The 26,541-nt window shown below is 45.1% G+C and overlaps 1 protein-coding gene and 1 pseudogene across 3 annotated transcripts in view; one reads left to right on the forward strand and one right to left on the reverse strand.

Annotated features, from left to right (window-relative positions):
- Nucleotides 1–11,920, reverse strand: part of LOC121567752 (unconventional myosin-XVIIIa) — a 166,142-nt gene extending 154,222 nt beyond the window's left edge. For 2 of the 3 annotated variants that reach the window (XM_041877997.2, XM_045218688.1), the window contains exons 1-2: nucleotides 11,822–11,920; nucleotides 6,364–7,574 (exon numbers count right to left, since the gene is read on the reverse strand). In XM_041877997.2, the coding sequence (XP_041733931.2) occupies nucleotides 6,364–7,401 (1,038 nt within the window). In that variant the 5' untranslated portion in view covers nucleotides 7,402–7,574; nucleotides 11,822–11,920. The remainder of the gene's footprint in view (nucleotides 1–6,363; nucleotides 7,575–11,821) is intronic. The other variant, XM_041877999.2, reaches the window with a different exon arrangement.
- An 899-nt stretch (nucleotides 11,921–12,819) lies between these two features.
- On the forward strand, nucleotides 12,820–14,217 carry LOC121568341 (annotated as a pseudogene).
- The last annotated feature ends 12,324 nt before the right edge of the window (nucleotides 14,218–26,541 follow it).

The raw sequence follows: 26,541 nt of genomic DNA on the forward strand, positions 1-26,541 counted from the left end.
TGGCTCCAGGTCATCTATAAATCACTGCTAGGCAAATCCCTGCCTTATCTTAGCTCATTGGTCACCATAGCAACACCCACCCGTAGTATGCATTCCAGCAGGTATATTTCACTGGTCATCCCCAAAGCCAACACCTCCTTTGGCCGCCATTCCTTCCAGTTCTCTGCTGCCAATGACTGGAACGAACTGAAAAAATCTCTGAAGCTGGAGACTCTTATCTCCCTCACTAACTTTAAGCATCAGTTGTCAGAGCAGCTTACCGATCACTGCACCTGTACACAGCCCAACTGTAATTAGCCCACCCAACTACCTCATCCCCATATTGTTATTTATTTTGCTCATTTGCACCCAAGTATCTCTATTTGCACATCATCTTCTGCACATCTCTCATTCCAGTGTTAATACTAAATTGTAATTATTTTGCACTATGGCCTATTTATTGCATAACTTACTACATTTGCACACACTGTATATAGATTTTCTATTGTGTTATTGACTGTACGTTGTGTTTATCCCATATGTAACTCTGTGTTGTTGTTGTTTTTAATCGCACTGCTTTGCTTTATCTTGGCCAGGTCGCAGTTGTAAATGAGAACTTGTTCTCAACTGGCTTACCTGGTTAAATAAAGGTGAAATAAATAAAATAAAAATAAATTGCACGCTCCCTCAAAACTTGAGACATCTGTGGCATTGTGTTGTGTGACAAAACTGCACATTTGAGTGGCCTTTTATTGTCACCAGCACAAGGTGCACCTGTGTAATGATCATGCTGTTTAATCAGCTTCTTTATATGCCACATCTGTCAGGTGGATGGATTATCTTGACAAAGGATAAAATGCTCTAACAGTGGTGTAAACAAATCTGTGTAAAACATTTGAGAGAAATACGCTTTTTGTGCGTATGGAACATTTCTGGGATCTTTTGCACCTTATATTTTTGATCAGTGTAGAAGGACTGGAGAGGAGGAAAGGAAACGGCAGCCATGCAGCTATTAAAACTAATGTGCATCATAAAACCCAGACGTAAACAATTGACTAATACATTTAATAACATAGGCTCCCTTAGCCACTTTGGACCATGGACCCAAATGACTCCAGATGGGCCTGGTTGGGGTTGCTTTGGGGTTTTTGCGTGAGCAGGAGAGAGAGAGGTGCAGGAGCAGACGTAGGCTACATGTCTGGATCCTGGCATGGCGTGCCTTACTGATCAGGTTTGACATGGATCCAGGTACAGTAAATTCATGATGATTTGGATTAAGCTCTGAGAGAAGCTCAGGGAGAACAAAAAGGCCTGTTTAAGAGAGATGGGAGGAGGAATCCTGTTTCTAAAAGTCCTACACACTGGCAGCCTCAAACAAATTACTCAACCTGTTGCATTTTGCCTAAGTTTAGAATTAAGTCCTATACACTCACACATTCCTGTATGGGCCCATTTTCTGGGTGGACCCTCCTCAGCCTTATCCAGGGCCAATATAGACCTATGTATCTTGTTTGTTCCTGTGAACAGCAATGCTTTATCCCTTCTCCCGATCCTGGTGCCCCTCGCAGGATATCCTTTCCACATGAACCACTGACTGGGAGAATGGGAGCTTCCTGTCTGTCTGGATCACTGGTAAATCACTGTGTGTGTGTGTGTGTGTGTGTGTGTGTATTCAGAGCACACTCACGGGCAACTTGCTCACACATGTGTGTGTTCATTTTTAAAGCCCTATTTCAGAGCACACTCCTGGGCAGTCTTCTGATCCCTGTCCTCCTCACATTCCTTAGCTATGGAAGAGGAGAATTTCAACATGTTGTTCTCTGCCAGGGAAAGTTGGATGTAAAAAATGTGCAATTATGTTCTGCTAAGACTTTAAAAATAGAAAAACACTCCCCTACTCAACCCTAGCGCCCGACCGACCCCCCTAGTCCAAGAGCTACTTGGCTCCAAGAGGATGGAGGGCCATACTGTAGGGGTCACAGCAGCCTCCAGGGGACATTCTTCTATACAGTTACAGTACACGCCCTAAACAGCACAAGTACTGGAATTATTATTTCTCCCTGTGACTTTCAACTAATTATATATAGCACATACGTCCATTTAGTGTCCCTACGGTACTTGGACAGTTGTGGTACAAGCCCATGTTCCCTACTCTAGGATTGACAACAATATTTCCTTTCATTAATACGGTAGAGGTGCCTACACTGCACATTTTAGCTGAATAAAAAACCCATCATAGTTAATGTTTATGAAACAGACTCTGCATTGAATGTCTTTCTACCATGAACCTGGAGACCCGTTGGAGAGTGGTTATAAATCAAGAGAAGAGAGTAGAGCAGCTGCTTGTGTCACTGTGAAGTGTGCCTCCTGTAGAGCAGCTGCTTGTGTCACTGTGAAATGTGCCTCCAGTAGAGCAGCTGCTTGTGTTACTGTGAAGTGTGCCTCCTGTAGAGCAGCTGCTTGTGTCACTGTGAAATGTGCCTCCAGTAGAGCAGCTGCTTGTGTTACTGTGAAGCGTGCCTCCTGTAGAGCAGCTGCTTGTGTCACTGTGAAGCGTGCCTCCTGTAGAGCAGCTGCTTGTGTTACTGTGAAATGTGCCTCCAGTAGAGCAGTTGCTTGTGTTACTGTGAAATGTGCCTCCAGTAGAGCAGTTGCTTGTGTTACTGTGAAATGTGCCTCCAGTAGAGCAGTTGCTTGTGTCACTGTGAAGCGTGCCTCCTGGCTGTGTTGCGCCATTACAGCCTTTGTCGAACTGAGAAATGACCGTTCTGTTGGTTCTCCTTCATTTGAACAGATGACCCGACCGTACAAGCTGTTTATGTTTGTTTTAGAAGACAAAGTGATGGAGAGCTGGCCTTCTGCTTAGTGAGACTGGGACATATAAATCACACTCCCCAACCCCCAAGCAGCCCTCACTTCCTGTTTGCGTGATAAAAACAGAGCGCTCTGCCTCTTGGTCAAAAAACAACTCTTATCCACACTGTGACTCAAAGGAGCTTTTCCCAAGAAACCAACTCTAGGGCCCAATGGAGGAAGTGCCCTCAGTCCCAGAGTCACTCTCCATCTCCGCAAGAAAATACATTATTTCTCTTTCTCCCAAAAACTCCAGAGAACAACATGTGGCCAGAACAGGGCTCGCTCTCAGCAGATGAATTCCATTGCGGTTGGGGCAGATTATACTTTCATTAGGACTTTGTGTCACAAGGGCCCTTGAACTCAACCAATTGAGGGACACAAACAAAAAGCTCCAAATTGGCCTCCCTACCCCCCTTAGGGGAGAGGACTGCTCGCTACGTGATAGAGCTATATGACAAGCGATAACAAAGACTCAGTATTGTAGAGGGGGCATCAGCTGGAAGACGACAGAGGGGAGAGGGAGAGTGCTGGCAGGGATGTGGGACAGAAAGGGAGCAGGGTTGATTGCAGAGAACAAAGAAGTCACCAAATTAATTTAGTCTTAGCAGCTCCAATGTAGTGTTTTGGGGGGGAGGGGGGTATATATTAATTTAGACAATATTATAATCGATAGTCAGCTGTACCTTTGGTATTTTTCATCCTATAGCTTGTTCTTCATCTTCTTTTTAAATTGAGAGTCAACATGTTTTCAGCACATTTATTTCCATGACTGATCCAAACAAACGTTCTCATGCTCTCACTTCTCTCTGGAGCAGACAATATGTTTGGAACATCAAATCACAATAAAATCCCAGTATCGAATTGCAATACATATAGAATCGTGTGAATCGCAACATTTATTCTGCCACATATGCCACACTTGCCAAATTCTATCAATGGAAATAAGTTGTAGACTTGTGTTTATCCTTGATGATTCTTAATCAAGTGCATAATTTTGTATGTGTACCTTGATTTAAATGATAAAATAAACTAAACTAAAAAGCAATACAAATCGTATAAATCGGCACCTAAGTATCTTACTAATATCGTATCGTGAGGTCCCTGACAATTCCCAGCCCTACACCAATGCACACTTCTCAGGGTGTTGACTGCATCGTCATGAGCTGTCAGATTGAGACTAATCCTCTCACAGCAGTGGAAGTAAGTCTGCGTCTGGGATCTGATTCTGATCTACTCTCCCTGTTCCTGCTCTAGGAGACAGCAGTGGGTTAGGCTACACTACACAGGGAGGGAGGTGCAGACCCAGGAAAAGCACAACGTGAGAGGCTGGCCTCAAACTGAACAGCACAGCAAAGCAAGTCCTTCTTTGTTTATTGGTCAATTCCAAAATAGAACAATGCAGAAAATTCCGGAGTGAGGAAGACAGGAGGGGTGGGGGAGTGGGAGGGGTTTGGCAGTGCTACCATGTCACCGTTTTGTGAAAAAAGCACTTTTTGGGTGAACAGATCATTTCCCCAGTGTTTTTCAAGTCTCTCCAAGGAGGCTTATTTCTCATGACCCCAGGTTCTCAGTAGCCAGCCATGTCTTCACTGTGTAACTTAGACAGATTTGCTAAGACGAGCTTGTGCCTTCCTATTCCATTGCCTTTCACAGACTAGACTAAAGAACGACTAAGGGTTCTCCTATGGGGACAGCCGAAGAATCCTTTTGGAACCCTTTTTTCTAAGAGTGTAGGCTTTTCATCTGTGCATTAAAGACTGGCCCATTTGATGCCCTCAAGCTTCAAATAACCAATTATTCCAGGCTGAAGGTCAGATACAAAAATCAAGAGGAGCAGTTTGGTGTTGGGTGACAACAGAAATGGCCATGAATTGCCAGTGTATGTGTGACCATTTAGTAAACCTAGTTATTAGGCACAGAGTATCCTTCATGTTTAAAAACACTCCCTGACCCTGACTGCAGTCAGACCACTGTGTGCCACCTAATCAGGGACAAGGCCTACCACACTACACACACACATAAACACACAACACACTTGCAAGTATACAGACACACATAATTGCACACACACAACCCAAAACACACCCTTTTTACCACTCCACAACAATCTACTATTGCACTGGAACAGTAACATAACCGTCTTACTAACCAACATCACAAACATCCAGTCCACAATATTACAAACAAGGACTTGGCTCAGAGCACTGTGGTTATGCCTAGCTGTTGGAAAATTCTTGCATAGGAATATAATTTTCAAAAAATAATTGATACATAACCTACGCAGCAGTATAACTATTTGCAGATGACTGAACAAACATGATACATTGTCTACTGTTCTTGAGTGGTTACAGGACATGGTGAACACACAAACACACACACACACACACACTCTTTATAGCAGTGTAGTACACGAAAATCATCACAAACTGATTTCAATTCCAACTGTTGCAAGTTGCATGTTAGCATGAGGAGGGTGTGGCCCATCTTCTCTAACCCTAATGCGATTAAAGAAAGAAGTCTTATCCAACCTACACACACACAGCTGGAGTTGTAGAGCCTTGTTTGCCTTGACCACACTTTATCTTTGTCTGAACTGGACAGCAGTTCCAGAACAGTAGCCTGTTCACACAAACACAGACACACCCTCTACTTAAATCAGCATGCAGACATAGTGTTTGAAGCACACACACACACACACACACAAACAAACACGTAAACACACACACTTACATATGTATCTACCCTTCTTATATAAAACCAATGAGGAAGCAGTGCATAAAATACAAGATTAGCCTCAACAGCTTCCGTTTGATATCAACCAGGCGGTCCGGGCAGGAGTAGACTCCGTCCACCAATACATGTTGGGCTGGGCTGCACATATCAAGATGACATTTTTACATCAAGCCCAGACACCCACATGAAAGCATGGCTGAAACCTAAACATTACAGAAGGTCTGTAAGGAGAGGAAGAAACATGGCAAGAAGAGCCTCATAAAAACTGCTTCAATCCATCAGAGCTGTGGTAAGTTCGTCACTAACTTTTCCCAACTGAACATTTCTGTTCTGTAATTGTTTTTTTTTTTACTTGGGGAGTTTTCTGTTACTTCACACAAAAAAACACACTGGACTTGGATTGAAGTGCGCTGTGGAAACAATGAGAGACTGTTAAGTGTCTGGGCCACCCCATAGGTTGGGCCTCCTGTAAACGAGTTGTGTGGGAAATGTGGTTGTTTGTTAGGCCTAGTTAGAGAGAAGCAACAGTGATCATCATCAGACAGTTCCAGAATTACAACACCCATCCTGCTAAAACATGAAACATAACCTTGGCATTGGTGAATCACTCCACCAAGTTAACACACTGACTTTGCACACACCCACACCAACGAGTGTGATGTGTTGGGAGGGTTGGGTCCAATTCACCCCTACCGTATAGAAGAATCAGCCCGTGGGTTGCCTCTCTAGAAGTTGTAGGTATGAATGGGATGTCTATCTAGGTGGTAAAGGGAGGAGTGACTGGGGGTAACTTACATCCAGGGCCTCCCGGCGCAGGCCCTCGGTGTTCCTCAGCCAACAGCGGCTCAGCTCGCTCAGCTCCAGGATGGGCTGCACCTTCAGCCTCACCGTGTCCCCAGACTGACGGATCATCTCCACAATCTCGTCCCTGGTCTTGTTCTCCACGTTTCGCCCGTTGATCTCCACCAGACGGTCTCCCGGCACCAGCCCCAGGGCCAGGTCCTTAGTGCCGGCCCCAGGCTCGGCGAAGTGCACCACCCTCCGGTAGACCCCTCCGTCGGCTCCGCGGTCCAGCATGGTGGTACGGCGCAGGGAGAAGCCAAAGTCGCCGGTGTTGCGGCGCTGGAGGTCCAGCTCCCGCGGCTCCGGAGACTGTGGAGGGATGACGGCCGGGAGCCTCAGGTCAGCAGGGAAGGTCTTGTCCACCACCTCAGGGATGCGGGCCTTCTTGACCGGCACTGGCCAAGGTGCTGGCCCAACCCCCACCCCCGGCTTCGGCTGCTGGAGGCTGTGCTTGCGCTGCGGGTTGAACACCTTGTTCTCCACCTGCGGGGACGGTGCGGCTGAGTTCTGTCCCGAGGGCGTGGAGGTCTCCGAGGGGCTCTCCTCTTTGCTCCTCTGGGAGAAGGAGAAGCGCTTCATGACCTGAGAGGAGTTGTGCTTGGCCATGGAGCCAAAGTGGGCCACACGGTCTCGCACCGAGCCCCTGTCCTTGTCCAGACCAACACCCCCCTCGCCCTTCAGGTCGTCGGTGGAGCTGGCAGCGCTCAGGCCGTCTGCGTCCAGCACCATGCTACTGCGGTTGCTCAAGCCGTCTGACTCGATGTCAGTGAGGCTGAGCTCGTGGCTGCTGGCCACCTTGATGGGGATGGGGTTGGAGATCTCCAGCTTGTTCTTGGAATCCCGCTTAGACTCCCTCTTGAGGTTGAAGAAGCCACGCCTCATGCTCATCTCCTCCAGGCTGCGCAGCTCCGCCGCAGACATCCTCTCCTTCTTGTCCTTCTCCTTTTTCCCTCCATCCTTCTCCTTGTCCTTTTTAATCAGGCTGAACATGGTGGTGTGCCTGCTGTGTTGCTCCACACAATGGGTCGTCCTACCGGTTTGGCTCCTGTTTCCTCAGGCAAGGGTGATCTTTCCATACAGAGGCAGAGGTCCAGTTTTTTTGGGGGGGGTCCAGTCTTTCGTAACCTCCAAAAAGGTGTTAAGCTGCCATTAATTCAAATGCCCTGAGGGAGAGAAAAAATGTTCAGTCAATCTTCACATCTGGCATGAGAGAATGAGTAACAGAGCTTATTATGTTTCATAAATACAATTAGATCACACACTATATCACTTTTTCAGAATGGCGCCGGAGAAGATGGCTGCCGTTTTACAGCCCTCTAACCAATTGTACTATTATGTGTGTTTTTCCGCATTATTTGTAATTTATTTTGTACATAATGTTTCTGCCATCGTCTCTTATAACCAAAAAGAGCTTCTGGATATCAGGACAGCGATTACTCACCTCGTATTGGACGAATAATTTTTCTTCAACGAGGCGGCCGCGAAGGATATCCTACAGACACCCGACAAGGTCCAAATCCCCGTCATTCGCATGAGGAAGAGACGGAGATATCGTGGACGTAGGTCGGGGTGCCTTGTAAGGATCCGACGGCGAGCGAGTAAACTGCCTCTTCCATCAATCATATTAGCCAATCTTCAATCATTGTGGCTGTACGCTACATCGGCAGGATAGAACGGCTGACTCCGGTAAGACAAGGGGTGGCGGTCTGTGTATATTTGTAAACAACAGCTGGTGCACAAAATCAAATACAAAGGAAGTCTCGAGGTTTTGCTCGCCTGAGGTAGAGTATCTTATGATAAGCTGTAGACCACACTATTTACCAAGAGAGTTTTCATCTATATTTTTCATAGCTGTCTATTTACCACCACAAACCAATGCTGGCATTAAGATTGCACTGAATGAGCTGTAGGCCATAAGTCAACAGGAAAACGCTCATCCAGAGGCAGCGCTCCTAGTGGCCGGGGACTTTAATGCAGGGAAACTTAAATCCGTTCTACCTCATTTCTACCAGCATGTTAAATGTGCAACCAGAGGAAAAAAACTCTAGACCACCTTTACTCCACACACAGAGACGCATACAAAGCTCTCCCTCGCCCTCCATTTGGCAAATCTGACCATAACTATATCCTCCTGATTCCTGCTTATAAGCAAAAACTAAAGCAGGAAGCACCAGTGACTCGGTTAATAAAAAAGTGGTCAGATGACGCAGATGCTAAGCTACAGGACTGTTTTGCTACCACAGACTGGAACATGTTCCGGGATTCTTCAGATAGCATTGAGGAGTACACCACATCAGTCACTGGCTTCATCAATAAGTGCATCGATGATGTCGTCCCCCACAGTGACCGTACGTACATACCCCAACCAGAAGCCATGGATTACAGGAAACATCCGCACTGAGCTAAAGGGTAGAGCTGCCGCTTTCAAGGAGCGGGACTCTAACCCGGACGCTTATAAGAAATCCCGCTATGCCCTCCGACGAACCATCAAACAGGCAAAGAGTCAATACAGGACTAAGATTGAATCGTACTACACCGGCTCTGACGCTCGTCGGATGTGGCAGGGCTTGAAAACTATTACAGACTACAAAGGGAAGCACAGCCGCGAGCTTCCCAGTGACACAAGCCTACCAGACAAGCTAAACCACTTCTATGCTCGCTTCGAGGCAAGCAACACTGAAGCATGCATGAGAGCACCAGCTGTTCCGAATGACTATGTGATCACGATCATCACTAAGCTAAGGATCCTGGGACTAAACACCTCCCTCTGCAACTGGATCCTGGACTTCCTGACGGGCCGCCCCCAGGTGGTAAGGGTAGGTAACAACACATCTGCCACACTGATCCTCAACACGGGGGCCCCTCAGGGGTGCGTGCTCAGTCCCCTCATGTACTCCCTGTTCACCCATGACTGCATGGCCAGGCACGACTCCAACACCATCATTAAGTTTGCCGACGACACAACAGTGGTAGGCCTGATCACCGACAACGATGAGACAGCCTATAGGGAGGAGGTCAGAGACCTGGCCGTGTGGTGCCAGGACAACAACCTCTCCCTCAACGTGACCAAGACAAAAGAGATGATTGTGGACTACAGGAAAAAAAAAGGACTGAGCACGCCCCCATTCTCATCGACGGGGCTGTAGTGGAACAGGTTGAGAGCTTCAAGTTCCTTGGTGTCCACATCACCAACGAACTATCATGGTCCAAACACACCAAGACAGTCGTGAAGAGGGCACGACAAAGCCTATTCCCCCTCAGGAGACTGAAAAGATTTGGCATGGGTCCTCAGATCCTCAAAAATTATACAGCTGCACCATCGATAGCATCCTGACTGGTTGCATCACCGCCTGGTATGGCAACTGCTTGGCCTCCGACCGCAAGGCACTACAGAGGGTAGTGCGTACGGCCCAGTACATCACTGGGGCCAAGCTTCCTGCCATCCAGGACCTCTATACCAGGCGGTGTCAGAGGAAGGCCCTCAAAATTGTCAAAGACTCCAGCCACCCTAGTCATAGACTGTTCTCTCTGCTACCGCACGTCAAGAGGTACCGGAGTGCCAAGTCTAGGTCCAAAAGACTTCTCAACAGCTTCTACCCCCATGCCATAAGACTCCTGAACAGCTAATCATGGCTACCCGGACTATTTGCACTGCCCCCCCACCCCATCCTTTTACACTGCTGCTACTCTGTTAATTATTTATGCATAGTCACTTTAACTCTACCCACATGTACATATTACTTCAACTACCTCAACTAGCCGGTGCCCCCGGACATTGGCTCTGCACCGGTACCCCCCTGTATATATAGCCTCCCTACTGTTATTTTATTTTACTTCTGCTCTTTTTTTCCTCAACACTTTTTTGTTGTTGTTTTATTTTACTTTTTTATTTAAAATAAATGCACTGTTGGTTAAGGGCTGTAAGTAAGCATTTCACTGTAATGTCTGCACTTGTTGTATTCGGCGCATGTGGCCAATACAATTTGATTTGATTTGATTTGATTGCAAAGGACGAGTGAGGAATTTGTCACAGAAAATAAAATTGTGCATTTAATAAACACCCTTTTTATTTCTCCTCCTAACCAAACATCTTCATATCAAATCTAATTTTATTGGTCACATACACATATTTAGCAGATGTTATTGCGGGTGTAGCGAAATGCCTTTTGAGTAGGACTTTCGCAACAGACGATTAGCATGCCACACAAAGCACTAGCAGCTTATTTGAACATGGACATTTTTTACACACATCACAACCAAGGAACAGTTTAAGTGATCTTGGCAAAAGAGAAACATTCCTAGCCTCCATTAGAGCTGCATTTGCCAAAACCTCAAAAATCAAGGAAGATATTTTTGCCAAAGATACTCAACATACTGCAGAAGGCAGGCAGGAGCACATTCCCAAAATCTGGATTTTATTACTATTTTCCTGCCTCAGGGGAGATACGCGGATTTATTGCACAATACCTCTAAGCTTTAATCATTTCTAGTAACCGGCTTGGCAGCTACCACCACATGCAGTTACAAATATACTGGCAATTGTAACACTTTACATCAGTCACCCTTTACAGGAAGTAGGCTACTAAAAGGTTGGGCTAAGTAAACTAGCTTAAAGACAGTTAATTATTAAATCATTAATAAGAAGATGTATTGATTGAAATGGATTATTAATAATGATATAGTCACCTATAGCTCACTATTTGGCATCATGTCAGCAAAAAATGCCATAGAATCATAGTTGCATGAAGCTCCCAAACAGCTTCATTATCAGCTGACAGATTTCATACACTTTCGTGGTTATAGCCAAGCTTGCTTGTTGGCACAGATGTTTCCACTGTTTTCTTCCCACCACCGCAGCGATGCTATGGCACATAATTTTGCCACTTACATCAAGACTTTTTGTTTCAACAATGAAATGCCCGCTGAAATCCCTGGCACGCTCCACTACGCTAGCGAGTAAGGTGTCATCGTTCCCCATTCACTCAATGGACAAGGGAGGACAAAAAGCGAGAAAGCTACTAGCTAGCCAGCTAGATGATGTCACATTGGGAATTATAATGTTTTACAGGCCATTGTTATTCACTATAACTGTAAAGTATTTTCCTCTAAACCTGGCTGTCACAGAAAAGCCCTGGCTACAAGACTTCATTGAGAAAAGTGTTATTTTGAAACTACCAATACGCCTTTAGTTAGCTTGCACGATTAGCTGGCAGCCCAAGCCTCTGTTCTTTGCCAACATTAATTCTGGTGTAGCCTATCAGCTAGGCTAGCTAGCTGCTACAGCCCTGGGGAAATATTTTGGTATTTCTGAGACCTCTATCTATAGCTATCTTACTAAGCCATTCTGCTTTCAATGTTTAGCTCAAATTGGTGCATCGATTCCATCTTCATGAAATTATGGATGACTCACCGTTTTCAGTGTGTTCTTCCTCTGTGTCGGTGGGTTGACGCTGGTGTGTTCGAATCCGAGGCAGCTGGGATGCAGCTCGCGCTAGAAAGCAGCTGCCTTGACTGTATTTGATTAGCTAGATGGCTGGTTACGGCATGTATGCAACATCACTGAAAATCTATCGAATAGTGATTCCTGCTGGCCAGTTGGGTTTATTGCAAGTTGGACAGAGGATAAACTACTTATGGAAGATTAAATTATGACTATGGTGATAGATTTCTATTGGTTGCGTTTGCATTTGATATTTTCTGGATAAATTATTAATACATACACAGTTAATAACCTAGGAGTGGCTGGTTTGTTTATTTGGGATTCATTCAAACAAGCACTATTAGGCACCATTTGGTACCAGGTTACCAGTACTTTTATCACCAGCCCTAGCTTTTAGGGGGCCCGAAGCAGAATCCCGTTTAGGGTCCTCCTCACAGTTTGTGGGGTGCCCCTGGCCATTGGGGGGGGCCTAAGCAGTTATTTACTTTGCTTATAGCCCAGGCCGCCTCTGTGGTGTCGGTTTACCTGTAGTGGAAATTCACACCACACCTTCGCTCATGCGCAGTGAACTGTTGAGCCTCTATGTTTGGTTGCTGCATCAACTGTGAGCCTAGAAGGTGGAAACATTATGCATGGTAGAGTCATAAACTATAAGGTAAGTTATAACAAACTTTATTAAATAGTAGGCCTAGGCTTCTTTGAAGCTTATGTCTCGACTGTAAAATGCAGGATATGAATATGCCAGACAGTTACTCCATTACTGGTAAGGCAGCGTTGCTAAGGGAAATAGCTCTTTGTGTGATGCTGTAACTTGACCTACGTGAAAGAGAGGACCCTTGGATTCTGTAGACTCACAAAGGAGTTTGAAACAAGCTGAAGTTTAGTTTTGGACAACAATTCCCTAAATTGTCCAGTAAATGTTCATGCTGATCATAATGTCATTGTCATAGCTGAAAAATAGGAAGGAAAACTCATTTTTGTTGTATGTTTGATGGTAGATCGAGTTTCAATAGTGGAAGTGCCTTGTTCCCTATGGCCACCCAAGGATGGATTGACACTTCCTCAGGACAGATACACCAGGCACCCGTTAACTCCGTAGAGGCGCCTGGCCATAATGCTGTCTACACCCCACCCACGAGCCCCAGAGTCCCACTACCACCAGGCTTTCTGCCCCCTCAGGCTCCTGTGATGATTCCTGCCCCTGCTGGCTTAGGACAGGTGATCATGACCGAGGCCATGACATTGGTGCCACATGGCCATAATGCTTCCCACCCAGCATACACGAGCCCCGGAGTCCCTCTATCCCCAGGCCTCTACCCCGCACCCATGTGCCCCGGAGTCCCACTACGCCCAGGTCTCTACCCCACCCCCATGATACCCGGAGTCCCACTACCCCCAGGCTTTGTGCCCCCTCAGGCTCCTGTGATAATGCCTGCCCCTCTCAGACCACTAGCCTGCCCTTCAGGACTGGAATACCTGACTCAGATAGACCAGCTCCTCATCCATCAGAAAGTTAATCTGGCTGAAGTGGTTCTGGGCTGGGAGGTGAATAATAACTACATTGTAAAGAACAGTGTCGGGCAGCAAGTGTTTGCTGTAGCAAAGGAGAACGACTGCTGCACTCTACAGTTCTGCGGCCCGACCGACCTTTCACCCTTCACATCCAGGACAACCTGGGACAGGAAGTGATGAACCTGATACGCCCTTTGAGGTGCGACTCCTGCTGCTTCCCCTGCTGCCTGCAAAAGCTGGAGGTGCAGAGTCCCCCTGGTAACCCCATAGGATATGTGGTGCAGGAGTGGCACCCTTACCTGCCCACACTCGCTGTGCAGAACGTGAGGAGAGAGCCCCAGCTTAAGATCCAGGGGCCATGTGTTGTCTGTCAATGCTGTTCAGATGTCAACTTTGATGTGAAGTCTCTGGATGAGACGGTGGTGGTGGGGCAGATCAGTAAGCAGTGGTTTGGATTCCTGCGGAAAGCCTCCACAGATGCAGATAACTTTGGAATCTCCTTCCCCATGGACCTGGATGTGAAGATGAAGGCGGTGTTGCTGGGAGCCTGCTTCCTCATCGACTTCATGTACTTTGAGAGAAGTAGAAGAGGCGGATTACATTCCAATCCCTATGGGTGACATTTTCTTCCCACTGAACACTAGGATTAAAATGAGACAAAAACTGTATCAATTGAGGACTTCCATCCATTGATGCTCAACGTTAAGTATGCTGAAATGTGAAGTTAATAGAATGTTAAAGGAATAATCTGGGATATCACCTGCTGCATTTATTCACTGAAAAGAGGTCCAGGAGATAGTGGGTTACTATGTTCTGTTGTCCTTTGTTTGCTAAATCATAAGTTGTCAACTGAAAGTGTGTTATTTTAATTAAGAGTTTCAAATAAAGTCTTTAGTGCGGACATCAACCATGGATCCTGAGCCTATGTACCCTGAGACCGCTCTTTGCTCTCGTCCTTGGCAGTGGCCTCTCCCCAGGCCCTGCCACACACCTAGGGTAGATTTCCACTCCACTAGACTCTGCAACGGCTTTGAGACTTCACCTTGCACCACACAGAGCAGAGAATTTCGTACCTGCCAGAATTTGTAACTTTACAGAAGCAACCTTTCTTGTTCAACAATCATGCGTTATAAATCTGTGACTATTTATGTGCAATGCTAAGTTTACTAAACTCGAGTTAAATAATCGCCTCCTTATAATGCACATAGAAAGGTTTCAAATTAAATCACGGTGGAAGACTATAACGAGGTTTGGTCCTAATGGCACAATCATTTTTCTCTATGAAAATGTCCTCCAAAGTCTAAAAAGTAACAATGTTGAGTACCTACTGGAATCTTCTACTGAGGGCTTCGTTTTTAGAAGTTTGGTAATAACTTTGGTATAAAAAACGATGCTTGCTATCATACAGCTATTGTCGTCAGTGGGTGGATGTGGGCAGCGTTCCACGTCTCCTCCTCCGCGCGCCGAAACCAGTCATCCACCGCAGGAGCTTCGGTCTGGCTCTGATGCCACGGTGCCAGGACCGGCTGATAACCTAAAACACATTGAAAGGGAGATAGGTTAGTGGAGGAGTGGCGGAGAGAGTTCTGGGCAGTACCGGGTCTGAGGTGAACAGAGCCCTCAGGTTACTGAAAGCCCTGTCAGCCTCAGCAGACCAGCGGAGCTGGGATGGCCCACCCTTCAACAGGGAAGTGATGGGAGCTGCGACCTTGCCAAAGCCCCGGATAAACCTCTGATAGTAGTTGGCAAAGCCAATAAAGCGCTGCACCTCCTTTACCGTGGTTGGAGTCGGCCAATTACACATGGCTGAAATGCGGTCTCCCTCCAGTAAGCAGGTGGTGATGTATCCGAGGAAGGAGACGGACTGTTGGAAGAACAGACACTTTTCTGCCTTGGCATATAGGTCATTCTCCAACAGTCGGCCCAGCACTTCGCGAACCAGGGACACATGCTCGGCGCGCGTAGCGGAATACACCAGAATGTCATCAATGTAGACCACCACACCGTGACCCAGCATGTCCCGAAACACCTCATTCACAAAGGACTGGAAGACTGATGGAGCATTCATCAACCCGCACGGCATCACCAGGTATTCATAATGCCCCGTGGTTGTACTGAATGCTCCCGAGTAGCGCAGCGGTCTAAGGCACTGCATCTCAGTGCTTGAGGCGTCACTACAGACCCCCTGGTTCGATTCCAGGCTGTATCACAACCGGACGTGATTGGGAGTCCCATAGGGCGGCGTACAATTGGCCCAGCGTCGTCCGGGTTTGGCCGGTGTAGGCCGTCATTGTAAATACGATTTTTTTCTTAACTGACTTGCCTAGTTAAATAAAGGTAAAATAAAAATGCTGTCTTCCACTCGTCGCCTTCCTGAACACGCACCAGGTTGTACGCACTCCGGAGATCTAATTTTGTGAAGAAGCGCGCCCCATGCATTGATTCGATACCAGAGGAGATGAGGGGTAGAGGGTAGCTATAGCGAATGGTGGTTTGATTAAGTGCCCAGTAATCAATGCAAGGGCCCAGACCTCCGTCTTTCTTCTTCACGAAAAAGAAACTTGAGGAGGCGGGCAAAGTGGAGGGACGTATGAACCCCTGGCGCAGGGACTCAGAGACGTACGTCTCCATAGCCTCCGTTTCAGCCTGCGACAGGGGATATACATGACTCCTGGGAGGCACAGTGTCTACCCGGAGGTTTATCGCACAATCCCCCGCCCGATGGGGTGGTAATTTGGTCTCCTGCGTTTTGGAGAACGCGTGCGCCAAATCGAGGTATTCGGGGGGAATGTCCAGACACTACCTCCACCGTGGTTGCACCAACGGAAACAGCTAGACACCTACCCTGACAATCTCGCGACCACCCTGTGAGAACCCTCTGCAGCCATGAAAAGGTGGGGTCGTGTAGTGCGAACCATGGAAGACCCAACACAACGGGGAAATCAGGGGACTCAATCATATAGAAGGTGAATTTGATCAATTTGACCTGCATGATCATCGTGACAGGTGCTGTAACTTCCCTAACAAAACCTGACCCTAATGGTTGACTGTCAAGTGCTTTGATGGGTAATGGAATGGGTAGGAGAACCAATGTAATACAGAGACAATTAGCTAAAATTCTGTCCATAAAGTTCCCAGCTGCGCCTGAATCGACCAGCGCCTTACACTGGGGAACTACCTGATAATCAGGCAAGTTGACGTGTATGGTGCAGTGCACAGCAGAGGGCTCTGAACGAGTGTGGGTTTGCGCTACCTGGGGTGACGCAAGAGTGCCCTGCCTGCCGCCTCCAGACCCGGAAGAACCCTGACGTCAGCGTGCAGCAGAATGTCCTCTCCTGCCACAAGAGTGACACTGGAGTTGTCGCTCTCCGTTCTCCCGGATCGCTGCACCACCCAGCTCCATCGGAACAGAATCCGGGTTGAAGGGGGGTGAAACGGGCAGGCCCCTTCCAGGACGTCCTCTTGAAGCTAGCAGGTTGTCCAACCGGATGGCCATGTCCACCAGCTGGTCGAAAGTCAACGTGGTATCACGGCAGGCTAGCTCCCTTCAAACGTCCTCTCGCAGGCTGCACCGGAAGTGGTCGAAGAGGGCCCGCTCGTTCCACCCGGATCCAGCCGCTAGAGTTCGAAACTCCAGGGCAAAGTCCTGCGCGGTCCTCGTCCCCTGCCTCAGGTGGCCTAGCTGCTCGCCCGCCTCTCTTCCTTCGGGGGGTGATCAAAGTCTGCCCGGAAGAGGCGAGCGAACACCCCATAGTTGTCCAACGCGTCTCCTCCTTCACTCCAGACCGCGTTGGCACACTCCAGGGCTTTCCCCGAGAGGCAGGAGACGAGGGCGGACACCTTCTCCCGGTCCGATGGAGCCGGGCAGATGGTCGAAAAGGTCCAGCTGCAGGAGGAATCCCTGGCAACGGGCCACTGTCCCGTCATACTCCCTCGGTCATGATAGGTGAATCCCTCTGGGTGCTGGAGTGTGGGTGGCTAGATCCGGTCGCTGGTCCAGAATGGTTGGGTCCTCTCTTCTCCAGGCGTTGGACGACCTGGATAACCCGATCCATCGCTCCTCCCAAGCTGGCTAGCATGTTGGAGTGCTCCCGGACCCGCTCCACAACTCCAGGCATCCGCTCCTGCTGACTCCATGATACTGGTGTGTGATTTTGGAGTGGGTGATTTTGGACGGAGTCAGGCGCAGGAGGGTAAATCCCAAAATATATGGTTTATTCAGGAACACAGCGGTACGCAGCAATGCGTAAAACACTCCAGTGCGGTAAATACGGCGCACTGGAGAAAAACAAGGCACACGGGTGAATATCCCGGCGATACAAAATACAAAGTAGCTCCACCGAGCTAGAGTCACCTCCACATTAACTAATCACACACACAGACAGGGGGGCAGAGGGAACACTTATACAGATACTAATGAGGGGATATAAACCAGGTGTGTGTAATAAACAAGACAAAACAAATGGAAAGATGAGATGAGGAGCGGCAGTGTCTAGAAGGCCGGTGACGACGAACGCCGAAGCCTGCCCGAACAAGGAGAGGAGGCAGCTTCGGAGGAAGTCGTGACAGGTAGCCTAAAATAATTTTTATTATCTCCAATCTAGCCTGATGAAAATGAATAGGCTGAATGACTGATGTATCAGTTTAACAATATGCTGACCGGTGACCAGCTACTCTTCACTTCCGTAGGCTGTGGTGTAGAAATGACCTTTGGTGCGCTCCAACACAAGTGCGTCCGAAGTCTTGATTTTTGTTCCCTCTCCGAATGCACGCTGCATGCACTTGTCTAGGGTATGCTTGTGTTCCTGAGGAACGAAACAGCGCTCGCTAGCGAATCCAGAGGCTAGCACCTACCTGGCTGCCATGAATAGAATTCACTGATTCATAATGATTCCGCAAATGTACATTATCCTAGGGGCGTTGGAAGGCACAATGTAAACCTAATTTATGTCTCTCTTACTGCCCGGAATGCCTCTGCTGATCCTACAGCTATTGTATGAAGTAATCATATGCCTACGAACCATAGTAATACTGTTAAAAAGAAGAAGAAACTACACTATGAAATAAATAAATGATAAAGAATGATAGTAAAAAGCTGTGGAGCATCTTAAATGAAATTGTGGGCAAAAAGGCAAACTCTGCTCCATCATTCATTGAATCAGATGGCTCATTTATCACAAACCCCACTGATATTGCCAACTACTTTAATAATTTTTTAATTGGCAAGATTAGCAAACAGGCATGACATGCCAGCAACAAATGCTGACATTACACATCCAGGTATATCTGACCAAATTATGAAAGACAAGCATTGTAATTTTGAATTCCGTAAAGTAAGTGTGGAATTATTATTGTTGATCAACAATGACAAGGCACAGGGTTCTGACAACTTGGATGGAAAATTACTGAGGATAATAGTGGACAATATTGCCACTCCTATTTGCCATATCTTCAATTTAAGCCTACTAGAAAGTGTGTGCCCTCAGGCCTGGAGGGAAGCTAAAGTCATTCCGCTACCCAAGAATAGTAAAGCCCCCTTTACTGGCTCAATAGCCGACCAATCAGCCTGTTACCAACCCTTAGTAAACTTTTGGAAAAAATGGTGTTTGACCAGATAAATTGCTATTTTACAGTAAACAAATTGACAACAGACTTTCAGCATGCTTATAGAGAAGGACATTCAACAAGCACAGCACTTACACAAATGACTGGCTGAGAGAAATTGATGATAAAAAGATTGTGGGGGCTGTTTTGTTAGACTTCAGTGTGGCTTTTGACATTATCGATCATTGTCTGTTGCTGGAAAGACTTTTGTGTTATGGCTTTACACCCCCTGCTATAATGTGGATAAAGAGTTACCTGTCTAACATAACACAGAGTTCTTTAATGGAAGCCTCTCCAACAAAATTCAGGTAGAATCAGGAATTCCCCAGGGCAGCTGTCTAGCCCCCTAACTCTTTTCAATCTTTACTAACGACATGCCACTGGCTTTGAGTAAAGACAGTGTGTCTATGTATGCGGATGACTCAACACTATACATCTCAGCTACCACAGCGACTGAAATGACAGCAACACTTAACAAAGAGCTGCAGTTAGTTTCAGAATGGGTGGCAAGGAATAAGTTAGTGCTAAATATTTCCAAAACTAAAAGCATTGTATTTGGGACAAATCATTTACTAAACCCTAAACCCCAACTAAATCTTGTAATGAATAATGTGGAAATTGAGCAAATTGAGGAGACTAAATTGCTTGGAGTAACCCTGGATCGTAAACTGTCATGGTCAAAACATATTGATACAACAGTAGCTAGGATGGGGAGAAGTCTGTCTATAATAAAGCACTGCTCTGCATTCTTAACAGCACTATCAACAAGGCAGGTCCTACAGGCCCTAGTTTTGTCGTACCTGGACTACTGTTCAGTCGTGTGGTCAGGTGCCACAAAGAGGGACTTAGAAAAATTGCAATTGGCTCAGAACAGAGCAGCACGGCTGGCCCTTGGATGTACACAGAGAGCTAACATTAATAATATGCATGTCAATCTCTCCTGGCTCAAAGTGGAGGAGAGATTTACTTCATCACTACTTGTTATTGTGCCAATCTTGTTGAATGCACTGAGCTGTCTGTTTGAACTACTGGCACGCAGCTCGGACACCCATGCATACCCAACAAGACATGCCACCAGAGGTCTCTTCACAGTCCCCAATTCAAGAACAGACTATGGGAGGCGCACAGTACTACATAGAGCCATGACTACATGGAACTCTATTCCACATCAAGTAACTCATGCCAGCAGTAAAATTAGATTTAAAAAACAGATATAAATACACCTTATGGAACAGCTGGGACTGTGAAGCAACACAAACGTAGACACATGCATACAAACACACAATAACACAGGATACACACATGTACACATGGATTTTGTGTTATAGATATGTGGTAGTAGAGTAGAGGCCTGAGGGCACACACTTAATATGATGTGAAATATGTTATGAATTTATTGTAATGTTTTTCAAATGTATAACTGCCTTAATTTCGCTGGAGCCAGGTTAATGGGGATCCATAATAAATACAAATACAAAAAAGGGCACACCCAAAAAAATGATCCCGCAACTACGGTCACAGACTCGTTTTATTACAACAAGAGAGGACAGCAGCACAATCTGATGAATAAAGTACTGTGCAAAACTATTTTGAACTGGAATAATTGCTACACTTATTACCAATGACCAACAAAATTCCAGTCAAAATAGAAGATTGTAAGAAATACTGTACATATGTAGGATCTTAATTTGATCACCCTGTTGCAGGAGAACTTTCCTGGAATGCAGGAAATGTAAAACTTGTAGTGTATTTGAGGTGTCATGTATGTACATGTACTTACCTGGAGTGCCTGAGGGTGGCGCTGTTACAAATGACTACATATGATATTCTGTACTTGCACTTCACCCATGACATCTGATAAACTTTGTTCTTCTACCCCCATCCCTGTCTCAGTGTGCTAATATATTACATGTTGTCCGAAGTTAAAAACTAATACAAGGAAAGCTCAACATTCCGAAACATGTAACAAATGAGACCACCAAATAATCTGAACCTAGACGGAAATCTAGCTGAAAATTGGAGAGTGTGTATCCAGAAATTCAACCTTTATATCATCGCCAGTGGCATCAACGAGAAACCCGAAAAAGTCAAATGTGCCACATTCCTGCACGTAGCCGGAGATGATGCAATCAAGGTATTCAATACTTTTGATTTTGACGATGATGTAGATGACTTGGATGTATTAAAAGAGCTTTTCTGAATGTACAGTGAGCCAAGAAAAAATCTGCCGTACCTGAGGCATATCTTTTTTATGAGAGTGCAAGGACAAACAGAGTCAATTGATGACTGATCTAAAAAAATTAAGCAAAAGACTGAGTTTCTATAATTTACCGAGTCACTGATACGGGACTGAATTGTGTGTGGAATCACAAATGACCTAGTGCGAGGCAGATTACTCAGAGAATCAGATCTCCTGCAGGGAGGCGACAGCAGGAAATGAGGTCATGTTCATTGGGACAATTGAAGTGAAACAGAGTGAAGTACAATGTGTAGCTCAGCTAGTGAATGTCAATGAAAAAAATACTGAGAAAGAGCAGTGGACAGAAACACTGAAAATAAACAACCACAAACGTACTGTTAAGCTGGATACAGGAGCTGAGTGTAACTTATTGTCGGTGAGAGACTTGAAAACGCTGAAAGTGAAAGTGAGTGGCGATTCCATGCAAAAATCCAACTGCAAGCAAGTGACGTATTCTGGCCACCAGATGGAGCCAAAAAGCAAGAAAACGCCCAAATGTCAATACAAAGAGAAAGTGTCTGAACTGGAATTTCAAGTAATAGAGCAAGATGCACCTACAATACTTAGAAGATCAGCTTGTCTGCAAATGGGCTTAATACAGAGAATATTCAAGCTTGAACAAAGGACAGAGACTGACATTTTGAGTGAATATGAAGATTTATTCACAATACTTGGATGTGTTCCAGGAGTTCATCACATACAAATAGACCAAGAAGTCACACCAGTGGTTCACTCACCCAGAAAAGTGCCTGTAGTACTAAAATAAAAACTTGAAAAGGAACTGAACCGCATGGAAAACATGGATGTCGTCGTCAGGCAAACTGAGCCAGCTTCGTGACAATCTTGAAGCCAAACAAAATACGGGTATGCATGGACCCACAGGATCTAAACAAAGCCATCAAGAGAGAACATTATCCTTTACGTACCATTGAAGAGGTAGTTCCTGAAATGCCTAACACCAAGGTATTTTCAGTAGTTGATGCAAACCAAGGATTCTGGTAAATCCAACTGGATGAAGAGAGCTCCCGACTCTGCACGTTCAATACGCCGTTTGGGAGGTATTCATTCAAGAGACTGCCGTTCGCAATCGTGTCCGCTCCAGAGGTCTTCCAGAGGTGCCTCGCTCAGCATTTGGAAGGTCTGGAAGATGTCGTAAACATCATGGATGATATTCTTGTCTGGGGTGATGACACAGAGCAGCACGACCAGAGACTGAGACAGCTACTAGACAGACTGAGAAGCATCAACTAGAAACTGAATAAGGACAAGTGCAAAATCAGAATGACAGAAATTCGCTACATTGTACATGTGTTAAGCAAAGAAGGCCTGAAACCAGACTCCGAAAAGGTCAGAGCAATACAAGAAATGCCAAAGCCAGAGGACAAAGCAGTTCTTCAGAGGTTCATGGGAATGTTTCAGTATCTCGCAAAGTTCATCCCAAATCTCTCAGATGTCAGCGCACCACTGAGACAACTACTGGAAGGAGACGTTCAGTGGCACTGGGAGTCTTCACAGGAACAGAGCTTCAAAAGCTTGAAAACATTTGTCAGCAATGCGCCAGTGTTAAAGTACTACGATGTTAAAAAAACAACAACAGTGAAACTATCTGTGGATGCAAGCGCAGACGGCTTGGGAGCTGTGATTCTGCATGATGGTCAGCCAATCGCATATGGGTCAAGATCTCTAACAGACTGTCGAAAGAGATACGCTCAAATTGAAAAAGAGCTACTGGCGATAGTGTATGGCTGCGAGAAGTTTCATCATACCTGTATAGGAAACAGATCTAGGTGGAGTCAGACCACAAGCCCTTGGAAACAATCTTCAAGGAGTCAGACTTCAAGGAGTCAGACTTCAAGGAGTCAGATAATATTCAATATTAGTAAGTTAGACTAAATATTAGCACTTATATATATTCGCAGGTAATAACATTCAATCTGGATAATATCATAAAACAAATCATAAGGTTAGAGAAATGTATCGACAAATATTACAACAACAAGCAACACTCAAACATGACGGAGGATAAACGAGGAGAATCAATCTCCAAGAGAAAACGCGACTCCTCGACTGATACAGATGATTTATGCTTTTCACCACTGGGACTGGTAAGTGTGGAAAACGATCTGTTGAAGTCGATAAATGACAAACTGGGCATACTAGAGTTGGTCGGTAATTATGTAAAAGAGTTGAAGGCGAGTCTTGAAATGAGTGACGAAAAAGCTGCGATAATGGAGAAAGATACAAAAAAAACTAAAAGGGACAGTTACTAAGATAGAAACGGACGTTAAGGAACTTAAAAAGGAGAACAACTTCCTGAGAGAAGCCTTACTAGATATACAAACTAGATCGATGAGAGAAAATCTAGTACTTACGGGTATCCAAGAAAAAGAAGGAGAGGTTACCGAAAAAATTGTGAAGGACTTCTTTCTTACAGCACTTAAAAATAAATACACTGTTGGTTAAGGGCTGTATGTAAGCATTTCACTGTAATGTCTGCACCTTTTGTATTCGGCGCATGTGGCCAATAAAATGTGATTTGATTTATTACAAGAAAAGATGACAAGCAAAATAATACATCTTCAAAATGTGTTTGGAAAAGTGTGGCGTTAAGTGAGTGAGAAAGGAAATGGTTGCATATCCCAGAACCAACGTGTGTCTGTGAGCAGGGGTTGTGAGAGAGAGCTTTCAATTTTGTGCAGATGAGGGAATACATTTAAAAATAATCTAATATACATCTAATCAATTTTTTTATTGTCCTATCATGATGGAACGATCCCCAACCCTATATCCTAGACACCCACCTGAGCGACCCATACACTGAAGAGAAGTCCCCATCTGTTTTTGTCATGAACCCTGCGTCCTGAGTCTGTTCCTGCCTGTGTTGCCGTTTTTCTGCTCTGTATCTCCTGTTTCCCGAAGGTGCCTGAACGCACCCTGTCCGGTTGCCGGGCGACGTTGCTAGGCGGGTGATCTCTCGATTACCCGCACCTGCTTCTCATCAGCTTCGGCACACCTGGTCCTGATCATCACCCCTTCATAAGCTCTGACCTGACATCCATTCCCTGCCGGATCGTTAGCCATAAACAGTATGTTTTGCCAGCGTATCAGCCTCTGAGTACTAGCGTTAGTTTTGTTGTTTTTTGCACCTTGTTGACCTGCCTTCTACTTACCTCTGTTTTTTCTGTCTACAGTCATTCTCCCGGAACCTTCACCCAACCCCTGCCGTGCCATCAGTTCATCTGCCACTTCACCACCACCTACTCATCTCCGCCACCCGCTCCGTCTCCTGGACTATTCTGCATCTTTTTATCTGTAAATAAAGGAAGGAAAATTATGTGGATATATTGAAGCAACATCTCAAGACATCAGTCAGGAAGTTAAAGCTTGGTAGCAAATGGGTCTTCCAAATGGACAATGACCCCAAGCATACTTCCAAAGATGTGGCAAAATGGCTTAACGACAACAAAGTCAAGGTATTGGAGTGGCCATCACAAAGCCCTGACCTCAATCCTATAGAAAATGTGTGGGCAGAACTGAAAAGGTGTGTGCGAGCAAGCAGGCCTACAAACCTGACTCAGTTACACCAGCTCTGTCAGGAGGAATGGGCCAAAATTCACCCACTTATTGTGGGAAGCTTGTGGAAGGCTACCTGAAACGTTTGACCCAAGTTAAACAATTTAAAGGCAATGCTACCAAATACTAATTAAGTGTATGTAAACTTCTGAGCCACTGGGAATGTGATGAAATAAATAAAAGGTGAAATAAATCATTCTCTCTACTATTATTCTGACATTTCACATTCTTAAAATAAAGTGGTGATCCTAACTGACCTAATGTATTAAATGTATTTGGCTAAGGTGTATGTAAACTTCCGACTTCAACTCTATATGGAGGCTTAAATATCCTGATCTAGTGAGATATACATGGCGGAGACTCAATCAAGCTAGTCGTCTTGACTTCTTTCTTATGTAATTCTCGTTGGCACCAAAAGTTTAAAAAGTGTTGATAGGGGACAGAATGCGGTCGGACCATCATATAATTGACATAATTGACATATACTCTTACTGAATTTCCACGTGGGCGAGGATATTGGAAATTTTATCAAAGCCTATTCGATGATAACTTGTTTTTAACTAGGACAGAGGAATATATAACTGTTTTTTTCCGACATAACATAGGTACAGCAAATCCCCTTATTGTATGGGACACTTTTAAATGTGCCTTTAGAGGCCATGCAATTCAGTACTCATCTCGAAAACAAAAGCAATTTAGGTCAAAAGAGTCCATACTAACAAAGGAAATAGAAGGTCTAACAGAACAGATAGATAGCAATAAAAACTGTAACATAGAGGCTCAGAATAAATTAGAGGAAAAACAAAAATAAATGGAGAAACTTATTCAAGAAAGATTAAGTGTAATATATTATAAAAAATAAAGCAAACTGAATGGAATATGGGGAAAAATGCACCACATTATTTTTTAATCTTCAACATAGGAATGCTACCAAAAATAATTTAATGAAACTGGTTACAAATGACGGAGTCACCCATGATTCACCAAATTATATTTTGAAGGAGGAAACAAAGTACTTTAAGCATATGTTTTCGTTTCAGTCGCCTCCATCTCCTCTAACTGAAGCTAATTGTAGAGATTTTTTTTCTATTGATCATTTAAAATTAACAGCCATACAGAAAGACTCATGTGAAGGTGAAATTACAGAGGAGGAACTTCTGGATGCAATTAAAGACTTTAAGTCCGGGAAAACTCCAGGGTTGGATGGCATACCAGTCGAGGTATACCAAACCTTTTTTGATATACTAAGAGGACCGTTATTAGCATGTTTTAACCACTCCTATGTAAATGGTAGATTATCTGAAACAGGATACAAGTGGAAAATAAAATCGGCGACCCCTTACACTTCAGTGTTGTGATGCAAAGATTCTAGCAAAATGTATAGCGCATAGAATTAAAAAGGTATTGTCGGATATTATTCATTCTAATCAGACAGGTTTTTTACATGGAAGATACATTGGAGATAATATAAGGCAAGTATTGGAAACAATAGAACACTATGGAAAATATGGGAAACCAGGCCTGCTATTCATAGCAGACTTCGAATAGGCATTTGATAAAGTATGACTGGGGTTTATATATAAATGCCTGGAGCATTTCAATTTTGGAGAATCTCTTATAAAATGGGTTAAAATCATGTATAGTAACCCTAGGTGTAAAATAGTAAATAATGGCTATTTCTCAGAAAGTTTTAAACTGTCAAGAGGAGTGAAACAAGGTTGTCCACTATCGGCATATCTATTTATTGTGGCCATCGAGATGT

Source organism: Coregonus clupeaformis, chromosome 6 (assembly GCF_020615455.1).
Source record: "Coregonus clupeaformis isolate EN_2021a chromosome 6, ASM2061545v1, whole genome shotgun sequence".
Classification (NCBI taxonomy): Eukaryota; Metazoa; Chordata; class Actinopteri; order Salmoniformes; family Salmonidae; genus Coregonus; species Coregonus clupeaformis.